This window comes from Phycodurus eques, chromosome 4 (genome assembly GCF_024500275.1).
Source record: "Phycodurus eques isolate BA_2022a chromosome 4, UOR_Pequ_1.1, whole genome shotgun sequence".
Lineage (NCBI taxonomy): Eukaryota > Metazoa > Chordata > Actinopteri > Syngnathiformes > Syngnathidae > Phycodurus > Phycodurus eques.
This window is the reverse complement of record NC_084528.1, coordinates 13389389-13401548: the sequence shown is the minus strand read 5'-3', so window position 1 is coordinate 13401548 and position 12160 is coordinate 13389389. Positions and strand designations below refer to the sequence as shown.

Genomic DNA, 12160 nt, shown 5'->3' with positions numbered 1-12160 from the left:
CGAAAATGCAGTTTTGGGCCATTTTCGGCATGTGACGTTGCGTTTTGTGCGCATGCATGTCACTTCACGGAGACATTCTGTTCACATCAGAAGTCGCATTTTGTAATGTCAACGACTACATAAAAAGATCAGATTTAACAAAAAAATCGGAATTGGGCATCATGCCCTGCAGTGAGAACGTAGCCTAAGAAACATACCTGGGAGAGACCACAACTGCTCGAGAGGACATCCCACTGTAGTACTGGGGGGTTAATAAAGTGCAGTAAATCACATATAGCAGACAGTGTGGCGAGGATTCTCTTAAAAAATAATCTGGGCCTCATATTTTTAAAACAGAATCCAGAATTGAGAAATGCAATTTATGACTATGCCCGTTTTTGACAAACAAAAACGGAATAGAGGAAAGCTGGGATGAGGGTGTGATGTTTATGACTGAGAGATGCCATGTCTCTGTGTGAAGTTTTGGCAATATTCTGCCTTTGTGGGTTCTGTGTAAAAGGCACAGGCAAATAAATGCGTCGGTTCACGACGGCCTGACGTGACGAGGTCAAGGTTACAAATGGCGTGGAATTAACTAGTTTGAATGCACCGACATGTGGCACAGAAAATCACAATTAGCACCATATTTTTCATTTGTTTGATATTTACGGCCTAGAAGTGTTTTTCAATGCAAATATTTAATGTAATGATTATTTATTCATCGTTAGTTATTTATTAATCGATTAACCTGTCAATTATTTTTTTTAGATTACCGTAATCGATGAATTGGATTAAAGAATAATAATAATAAAAATAAAATAAAAATCAATTCCTTTTATTCAATATCAGGACATTAATTCAAATTGACAGCACAGAAAATGCACAAAAATAAACTGATTATGGTTCAATTGCTGGTTTGGTCCGTAACATCCGTCAGAAAATAGGCAAAAATATTGATCATTATCAAAATAGTTGTCGATTCATTTGACAATAAATTGGTATGACTACTGAGTTAGCGTAGCTTATGTATAGACTACGCCGTGTTTAAACTGTACTTGTTTGGGTTAGGTCGTCACCATAGGGATGGAACTTAAATTGAGGATCCCGTGTGCGGTATCTCTGTGTAAAATGCATTGAGGAATCTTGAAAATCACTGTATTGGATTTGGCTGCAGGTCTGAAAGCAAATGCAGTCTCTCAGACTTTCTCTGGAGCTTTACCTCGCCTCAAGAGAGCCGCTGAGCTGACGCCGGCAAAGTGCAAACGTCACAGCACTCATTATCAAAGTTTGGGCCGAGTCCATTATGAGTTTGGGAGAACCGAGTGAACTCTGGTGTGCAGGGCTGCACGACATTGGGGATCAACGACATTGCGATGTTTTGTAACCCTGCGTTGTGAAAAAATACAGGATAACATACTCGTGACATGAAAACCAGCACACATTTCTCTTTTTCCGTATATGTACGTTTTGGACAGTTTATAAGATAATAAAAATAATAAACTATCATAAATAAATGAAATACATGATGATCAATAGAGCACAGAAGTATACTGAGTCATTTTTGTTAAGTCTCCCGCAATTTTAAATGCACAGTAGCATTGAGCAGGTAAGACTCCAGCCAGACATAAAGTTCAATTATTTTATTTTCTTGCCCAGTAATACGGGTATTTACTGTATTGTCAGTCATGAAACACATTCGTAACACTATTCATTTGTTTTTAATCAATCTGTTATTTTACACATACTGTATGTTTTAACATAATATGCATTAGTATTTCTATATTTGAGTGCATCAGTTTAAACAGCGTGTTTTTGTGTGCACCTTAATTTTGTCCCTTCAATGTAGCCGTAACTCTCCACCCCTCCACCCCTCCCAGGTGGCATCTGTTGCGTTCCTTCGTTGCATTCTGAAAAGCTATATTGTACATTAAATGGAGACATGAAATTGTTTCCCCGTGTCCTCAATACAAACCCCAATTCCAATTAAGTTGGATGTCGATGTTTCCCACTGTGTTACTCACCTTTCCTTTTAACAACACTCAATAGCATTTGGGAACTGGGGTTACAAACCGTTCAAGCTTTGTAGGTGTAATTCTTTCCCATTCTTGCTTGATGTACAGTTGCTCAACAGTCCAGGGTTCTACATTGTCATACAAACCTTAATTCCAGTGAAGTTGGGACACATGTGTAAAACAAATAAAAACTGATAACAATGATTTGCAAATCCTTTTCAACCTATAATCGATTAAATACACGACAAAGACAAGATATTTAATGTTCAAACTGATAAAAGTTATTGTTTTTTTGCAAATATTCTTTCTTTTTTAATCTGATGCCTGCAACGTATTCCAAAAAAGCTGCGACAGAGGCAACAAAAGACTGGGAAAGTTGAGGAATACTCAAAAAACATGTTTGGAACATTCCACAGGTGGACAGGTTAATTGGAAACAGGTGAGTGTTATGCTTGTTTATAAAAGGAGCATCCCCGAAAGGGTCAGTTGTTCATAAGCAAGGATGGGGTGGCGTTCAAATACTCAATCAGTTTAAGAACAATCAGGGCTCGAGACTGCGACCAAATTAATCACATATGCGACCTTTTTTTCACCTTGTGCGATTAAAAATTTCATCGTCACATTTCCGCGAGTGCATGTTAATGGTTGAAAGTTGCCTTTTTTTCCACTGCAATCTCCTCCTCCTGCACCCTCCCTGATAGAGAGAGAGAGAGAGCGAGCAAGAGAGCGAGAGAGAAAGTGAGAGATGTCCCAATCATTGTTATGAATTCCATTTGAGTAAAAAGTGACCCGCTGCAATACAATTGGCTGCCTGCTGCAACATTATTGACTACTTAGGATACGCTATTATCAACAGCACTGTCGCGTACATGCACACCACATATGCGCGTCACAGACATGCTATAATGCCGTTGTGTCTGGCCAGGGGAGTGGCCACCATGTACCTATGTTGACTCTGGCCCACTACTTATTCATTTTAAATTACAAGTGTGAGGCTTCAACCCATCTGGACTACTGGTGAGCAAGATAGCTAGCCCACACCGACCTTGTAAAGTCCGGAAAGCCGGTTAACTCCTCCCGCCGCACGTCTCCCTCAGCCTTTCTTTTTACACACATTATCAGTGTTGCTACATTTATCACGGGAATAAAACCAAAAGTAGTTTCCCTGAGTGATGCCACGTATGATCGTTTCAAAATTGCGAGTGTGTGTGTGTGTGTGGAGGGGGGGGGGAATATACCGCTAACTGCAAAGATTGCCTGCTCAAATTGTCTCTCGTTTTCATTTCACTCATTATAACAAACACAGAGTCATGTGCAAACATTCTAATAACGTTGTTATGAAACTAGCAAAGCTAACAAAGCTATCTATCTATCTGAACCCTGTTTATACCATAGACATATGAAGATATATGCAAAGTTTAAAAGCCCAGACGCATTTAAAGAGGATTGTATAAGAAAACAAGCTAACATTAAAAAGAAAGTGCAATAATTGCAGTAGTAATGAATTATCCATGTTCTGTTTGGGACTATGAATTCAAATAGGTAAATTGGTTTGTTTTGCTCGTAAATAATTTGCAATATAGTGTGAATAATCATAAACAATACTTTATATGGTTGTGGAAATGCTCAAAATTAAGAACTGGCCCCTGTGAGTCAAACAAATGATCAAATAAAAGTAAAGACTTTGTTTGTTTGTTTGCTTCATTCATTCATCTTCCATACCACTTATCCTCATGAGGGTCGAGGGCGTGCTGGAGCCTATCCCAGCTGTCTCTGGGCGAGACGCGGGGTACACTCTGAACTGGTCGCCAGCCAATCGCAGGGCACCTACTGTATAAACAAACAACCATTCACACTCACATTCACACCTACAGGCAGTGGCATGTGGGAGGAAACCGGAGTACCCGGAGAAAACCCACACAGGAATGGTGAGAACATGCAAAATCCACACAGGTGAGGCTGGATTGGAACCCATGTCCTCAGAACTGTGAGGCAGACGTGCTAACCAGTCATCCATCATGCCGCATGTTTGTTTGTTTGTTTTAATTTAATTGACCTGTTTTGTCTCCCACTGCTTGTTGAGTACAAACTTCTTCAGAGCAAAATATTTTGTAAATATATCTTGAGTCACTGTCAACCTTTACTTCATACGAAACTATGGTATGCCATATTCATGCTGTACCTCCTCAAAACAGGGTGCGACCAAATCATGTGCTGGTGTGAACTGAAAAGGTTGGTCGCAGCAGTGCTACTTGTGCAAACGTTAGAGCCCTGACAATGTTTCTCAATGTACAATTGCAATGAATTTAGGGATTTTATCATCTATGGCCCATAATATCATCAAAAGATTCAGAGAATCTGGAGAAATAGCTGCACGTAAGCGGCAAGACAGAAAACCAACATTGAATGCCCATGAACTTCAATCCCTCAGGCAGCACTGCGTGAAAAAACAGCATCATTGTGTCAAGGATATTGCCACATAGGCTCAGGAACACTTCTGAAAACCATTGTCAGTTAACAAAGTTTGTCACTACATCTACAAAGGCAAGTTCAAACTGTACCATGCAAAGTGAAAGCCATATATCAACAACACCCAGAAATGCTGCTAGCTTCTCTGGGCCCCAGCTCCTCTGAGATGGACTGATGGACTGACACAAAGTGGAAAAGTGTGCTGTGGTCTGTCAAGTCCACATTTCAAATTGTTTTTGGAATTCATGGACATCGTGTCCTCCAAAGGACCTTCTAGATTGTTATTAGGACAAAGTTCAAAAGCCAGCATCTGTGATGGTATGGTGATGTGTTAATGGCCATGGAATGGGTAACTTGTACATCTGTGAAGGCATCCTCAATGCTGAAAGGTACATACAGGATTTGGAGCAACATATGCTGCCATCTAAGCAAAGTTTTTTTTGCCTCTTATTTGAAGAATGTTTTGCTAACTATCAAACTATTCACAGTACAGTTGTGATTGATGGAATGATGCGTGGAGTGCATGTTGGGTATCTGAGTTCTTTTGCCTCTTACATTGCATGCGCACATCGTGATGACCATGCTCAAAGAATGCATCGTGCAGCCCTACTGGTGAGTTTACCTCTTTTGGGCCGTGGGGCAGGTGACGCCGGGGAGCTGTAAGTTCGTGGGATCACGTCAGCTTTGGTCGGGGTGTTCAGTTTCCAAGCTGGCAACGCCATTCTGTCGGTGGGTTTCTGGGGACTGCTCTCCCCTTCTGGATCGGGCCTCGTTGTCTTCCTGTTCAGTGCTTTATGTGGAGCTGATTCAAACAGAACACAGAGCGAAAACAACGGGCAAATCAGAAGGTGAATGGTAAAGCAGTGAGAGAACCCGACCAGTTAATCCTCATTCCAGTCACTGCTGAGTTGCAGGTGACGTCAGCTCTCTCAGCAGCTATGTGGAGCAAGTATGAAGGGAGGAATGCTAGACTTTCTTTAGGAATACTGCATTCATCTCTCCAGAAGTCAGAATCAGAATCATCTTTATTTGCCGAGTATGTCCAAAAAACACAGGGAATTTGTCTTCGGTAGTTGGAGCTGCTCGAGTACGACAACAGACAGTCAATTGACAGAGAACACTTTTGAGACATTAAGACATTGACAAAAAAAAACGTCACTGAGCAATAAAGGGTTGCTAGTTATCTGGTAATGTAACGTAATGTAATGTAATCTGGTAAAAGTAGTTGGTTTAATCAGATTTGAACAAAACAATAACTGGGCTGGATCGTCAGGGGTGGTGACTCACATTTGGCAGGTCGCTTGAACTTGAATGTCCAACTCAAACATTAGTTTGGCTGGGATTTAACAGCCCGAACAAAGACCCTTGAGGGAGGGATGCTTGGCTTTGTCCGGCCTGCACTGTACCCCTGTATTCAGGTCGGGAACCCAGTTAAGGTATACACTGTCTCTGTAAATCATTCTGAGGTTTTTGGCTGAAAACACCACAGACAGTAGGAGGCTGTCACACAGAGACTGTGAATTGCAGGGAGGATTTACGACACCATTGCAGCGCTGTTCCCTTGCAACCAATGGTGAGCAAGAAGACTGCTGCGCCACTCCAATGGCTGTCTTTGTGCCAACTTTACACATTTGCACTGCGCACATTCTCGTCCTGGAACCATGAAGATACAGTATAATGTTTAAACTCCAAACTGAGGTATCGTAACGGTTGTTTTGAGCAAATTGTGGGCTTGACTTACACTTCCATCCCAGGTGGCAAATTCCAATCAAATTGAATCTTGTGACCCCTTTTTCCTTCCATCCATCTATTTTCTATACCCCTAATTCTCATTAGGATCCCTGGTAAACTGGAGCCTATCCCAGCTAACTTTGGGCAAGAGGCGGAGTACACCCTGGACTGATAGCCAGTCAATCGCAGGGCGCCCCTTTTTTAGTTTTTGGTGTTTGATTATTTTGTTACTTGTTTTTTAACCTGTCACTTTTTGATTTTCGATTGCCAATTGAAAATGGAAAGAATGAATGATACATGGTTTCCATTGGTGTATTTCGATGACAGTCAAGTTCGGAGACGGTATATCCGATCTGTGCATTTACACTGCATTCACATTGGCACATATTCGATACATATCAGATTTTTATCCACATTTGGAAAAGGCCTGATGCTGATCTGAAGATATCAGATTCAATTTGTGGGTTTTTTTCACTTTACATAGTCAGGACACATACTGTATCTCAACTGTGCCACTTAAGAGCAAAAATCAGACAATCTTCTACAAAGAATCTGAAAAACTTCAGATTCTTTGTAGTCAATACTAAAGTAATGAGAGTCGAGCTGACGTTGACTAATCAATGACATTTATATTCTTTCCACTTGTCAGCTCACAATCCGCCCAAACGTTAGCCTCCAAATATAAGCTCCTGCTACCTGCTATAGACATATGCGCCCTGCCGTTGCCGGGTGCAGTCGACCCACCCCCAACTCGCTCATCCAATCAGAATCAGACACATTCACTGCCCCGCAGACAGACGGAACCCACATAACTCCAACTCCAATCCATGCAACACAACTGCAGCATTAGTTCTCTACAGTACTATGATTAAAAATATATTTGTAATATAAATATAATAATGAAGACGAGGGAATAGTTTGCAATAATGTATTGTAGCGACCTTGTTACTGTGTTATGTGGATTCTTGCCAGAGTTCTACAAGGTCCGACTGCTTGCAAGGCAGTGAAAGTGTCCGAGTGTGATTTGTGATTGGATGAGTGAGTCAGAAGGCGGGGCGACTGGAAGGACAAAAAAGAGCCTGAGCGAAATACAAGCTGGATCTTTTTTTTTTTTCCCTTTAGGGGGTGGGTGGTTAGTCCCTGCAAACAAATGTACATTTTCACAATATAAAGGTTTTTGATGGACCTCCATTGATCCTATCGTATAAACATACAAAGTATATTAAAGTTAAAATTAAATTAGATGATAGGTTGATGACTTTTAAAATATGCAAGTAACCAAGCTATCATCTCATTTTTATTAAAATATTACCAAACATTTGAGGCACTGCTGCTAGGTTGCTGCGTGGACCCAGGACCCTCATCACCTGTTGCTTTCTGGGAGCCCCACATTTGGTAATGCCATTAATCGACTTCAAGCTCTAACAGTCATTGCAAAGTGGTAAAGTTGACGCACCAACTAATCAACTAATCGGTTCAACCCCTATCACAGAGTCACTTGTACCATTCAGTATGAATCCAGCAAAAGAAACATCCCAGCCCCCTATCATTCTCAAATTGCGAATGGTATGACGTCAGGATCTGCATGAATAATCCCGTTCAATTCCAGATAATTAGAGGCATTCAGTGAGATAGAGGGCCTTAAGAAAAAGCTTGTCTGAGTTCATTGAGGCACATGCAAAAGCTACGTCATCGCTCACTCAAGACCCGCCCTGACCAAGACGAGGCCTAGTTATCAGGCAATATGAGCTTCCCTACAAAAGAGTTCATCCAGGAGAGAAGAGACTATGTGAGGCTTTCCCCATGTCAAAGCACGGCACTATTAAGTAAGCATTCCTCAGGCGGCGATTCTCTCCGACAGACAAGCCTTTGTTGTGGCCTCTGCTTGGCGCCGGAGCGCAGTCAAAACACCACAGTGACAGAAACGCTGCGAGGAGACTCTAGTGAATAATGAATTACGTTCTTACTTTCAGTTTGAAAGCAGATTTTTGCATGTAACTTCACACAAGAACTAGTTCTGTGATGACAACATGACAAGCTTTCAATCCACCTTAAAGTCAGAAGCCAGAGTGACAGCGATGAATAGGACATAACACTGCTCCGGAGGAGGTTGTGGCGACAACTACCAATGAAATGCAAAGCTCTTAGGGAGGGGAAAAAGGGGAGAAGGTAAGCAAAGGACTGCTGCTGTTTAGCAAGAAAGACTGAAACGAGGGCTGATTATGCAGTCTGCTACCAGACAATTCAGAGTAGCAGAATGTACGATACATAACAGTTCGAAGAACGATACCAAAAACACTGTACAGGGGTTCTGACTACTTAGGAACGGCATCAGTTTGATCTGCTGTTGCATAATGATGAGCACACGTCCGATGAAACTGATCGGAAATGTATACAATCATGGATTCATTTCTGTATATTCTTACGAAACTGTATGTCTCACACTTGCTGACTTGCTTAAAATTGACTAATGACTGATTCAGTATATTTGTGATTGGGACATGGGTCCTGTTTGATTAAATCAGAAGATCACAAAGTCAGACAGGACCATCTTCCAGGCCTGTGAGAAGACAATGGTAGTCAGATTGAGCCTAGTCTATCTTTTGAGAAGATAATTGACTTACAACTGTATAAGAGAACAATGAGGCGCAACCATAACTGGGGATGTAAAGAGAAGAATACCGTTAGAAGAGAACAAGTATGAATCATTGTCTGGAAGTCCCCTATGACTGGCTGGTGACGGGTTCGAGGCGTATCCCACTTTGCTTGTCAAAAGTCAACTGGGATAGGCTGCAGCTCATCCGTCACCCTAAATTACCCATCAGTGTGAATGTGAGTGTGAAGATTGTTTGTCAATCTTTTTTTGCTGTGCGATTCACTGGCAACTAGTCCTGGGAGTACTAAACTAAGTCAGCTGGGATATGTTCTAGCTCAGCTTGACAAGTGTCCAGGACATTAATGGGACTGGCACGAACCCGTGTGATGCTTTGAAGAGCACACCTGTGTACTATTTGCTCAGGTGTACTAAATAGGATGATGAAATCAACAAACCGTGAACTGTGTCTTGCTGTCGCACGCCTTATTCACACTACAGTGGGCAGATGGACTGCACTCGAGCGGGGTGGGACTAACCATACAGCCGAGAGCCATTGTCCCTTTCATGACTTTCTCCTGATTCATCGTCGGAAATCTATGCGCACCAAAAACATCCAAGATGCTGGCGACCTGGAAAAAAGCACTTTGGTGTTTGTCTTATTAAGGCCTGTTTGACAGCCATGTGGCCCTAAATGGGTCGGAGAAGATTCAGGAATACTCAGTATGGTGCGTGTGAGTTAATTGGTCCCCTCCAGCTGAAGGTAGCACACGATAGGAGAATGCCTGAAGCACTCTAAAGCTTAATAAATAAATTAAAAAAGGGAGGAAACAGTAGGACGGCCCCTGCAGAGGCACTATTATGCTTGAAATGCATGCATGCATGCATGAGCACAGTGTGCATGGGGGAAAGTTGGCAATCAGCAGGTACCAAGAAAAGAAAAGAAAAGGGTGCATTTCAGCATGTCAGCTTGGTTTGGGCTGACTGTAATCCTCAGCATATTCGCAGTTCACTAGGGCTGAACCGAATAAATAACTTGAATAATTCAATTACAAAAAAAGGTTGACTACTTCTGTCTCAAAACTTCGCATGGATAATTTTTTTTCCACAGTGACTAATTTTACTGTGGACGCACACACCAACCCGTGTAGAAATAAGTTAAGAAGTAATAAGTCGTCAAGGATAGACACAGTGGCCTGTGCACTTTTGCTCACTTTATTGAACAAAAGAAACACGTAATAAAAACATTCATACAGTAGCTTCTATGGCCACACACACTCAAAGTCACATTACTACAATTTATAACAATAGAATGGCAAACCCAAGTGGACCAAAATTATACCTCCACCTCACGTGCATATTTTGTATTGGTATTGTTGTTTAATAATGCAAAATAAATTTTTGTATGATTACTCAAATAATCGATGGGATAATCGATATATTAGATTTGTACAGGAGGTTGTGGCGACAACGTGGCATTGTGGCATGCCCAAAGTCCGGCCCGCGAGCCAAATCCGGCCCGTGTCCAAATTTCCTCCGGCCCGAAGCATCGTGTCATAAAATCAATAATATGTGGCCCGCCAGCACAGTTTACCACAGTAAACAATACAGACATACGAAAAAAAAAAAAAGCCATTTTATATTTCACCAGAGGGTGGCGGTAGACCTGTGGCCGCACTCTCGTTGTGTGACCCCTTTGTGAACTTTTGCCCCTGTGGTATGTTTTTAGCCCATTTCTAAAATGGCAACTGAAACTAAAAAGAGGAAAGTTGACAATGAGGGTCGCAGTGTCCAGGACAAGTGGATTTCTTCACTGACATGCGAAACAACTGTGTCCGCCTAATTTGCCAAGAGGCTGTGGCTGTTTTCAAAGAATTTAATTACCAGACGAAACATGCTAACTACGACAAGCTACCGGCGAACAAACGCGCTGAAAAACTGAAGCCACTGGAAGCTGTTTTGATAGCACAGCAGCGCTTTTTCACAAGAGCCCCTGATTCAAATGAAAATTCTACAAAGGCGAGCTACAAGTCTCAGTGAATTGATTTTTTGTGATGATCAAACCACAGTTTTGTCAAATTTCTGTCATCTGATTTGACGATACTATATTATACATTATAATAATAGTATAATCACTATACTAGCTGCATAGTCACTATACTATTCTTTGTCAAAATGCACTGGGATGTGATTTGTTAAAACAAAATCAATAAATACATGTTTCTAAAAAAATTCAGTCAACATTTATAAAATAGTTAATTTGTATTTAATTTATTATTATTTTAACCTTTAAATATCCTGGTAATGCAATTGAAAACTGATTCTCATTTGCAATATCAACCTAGCTGCAGACAGCAAAGTGATATAGTTGCATATTTATATGTTAATTTACAATGTTAATGGTTCGAGGAATGTCAGGCCGAATGGTGGGCCCCCATACATTTTCATCTGACCAAATCTGGCCCTCTTTGCAAAACGTTTGGACACCCCTGCCCTAGTAGTTTCACATGTATTTTAGTTATATTTAGTTATATTACACAATAGTTTACTTCTGGTTACATTTGTTGGACAGTTAAAGTGCAATCAAACTCACTTCCATGTTTTATTCCTAAATACATAAAACATGTTTGAAGTGCTGAAAACGTGCAAAGACTGAGACTCTTGTGTGTCAAATTTGCAAGTGCTGAATTGTTGATATACAAGACCCTTCATCTCTTTTGCCAGGATTTCTGGGGCACGGCCATAGTTCATACTTTGCAGCATGAAGCCCTCCCCCACTATATACAACCCCAATTCCAATGAAGTTGGGACGTTGTTTTAAACATAAATAAAAACAGAATACAATGATTTGCAAATCATGTTCAACCGATATTGAATTGAATACACTACAAATACAAGACATTTATTGTTCAAACTGATAAGCTTTATTGTTTTTAGCAAATAACCATTAACTTAGAATGTTATGGCTGCAACATGTTGCAAAAAAGCTGGGACAGGTGGCAAGAAAGACTGAGAAAGTTGAGGAATGCTCATCAAACACCTGTTTGGAACATCCCACAGGTGAACAGGCTAATTGGGAACAGGTGGGTGCCATGATTGGGTATAAAAGGAGCTTCCCTGAATTGCTCAGTCATTCAAAAGCAAAGATGGGGCAAGGTTCACCTCTTTGTGAACAAGTACATGAGAAAACAGTTTAAGGACAATGTTCCTCGGTGTACAATTGCAAGGAATTTAGGGATTTCATCATCTACGGTCCATAATATCATCAAAAGGTTCAGAGAATCTGGAGAACTCACTGCATGTAAGCGGGAAGGCCGAAAACCAACATTGAATGCCCGTGACCTTCGATCCCTCAGGCGGCACTGCATCAAAAACC

The 12160-nt window shown here is 41.2% G+C and overlaps 1 protein-coding gene across 4 annotated transcripts in view; it reads right to left on the bottom strand.

Moving 5' to 3' along the window:
- map7d1a (MAP7 domain containing 1a) overlaps nt 1–12160 on the bottom strand; it is an 84233-nt gene that overhangs the window by 58325 nt on the left and 13748 nt on the right. For all 4 annotated transcript variants that reach the window (XM_061674058.1, XM_061674061.1, XM_061674059.1 and 1 more), the window contains exon 2: nt 5083–5262. In XM_061674058.1, coding sequence (XP_061530042.1) covers nt 5083–5262 — 180 coding nt within the window. The remainder of the gene's footprint in view (nt 1–5082; nt 5263–12160) is intronic.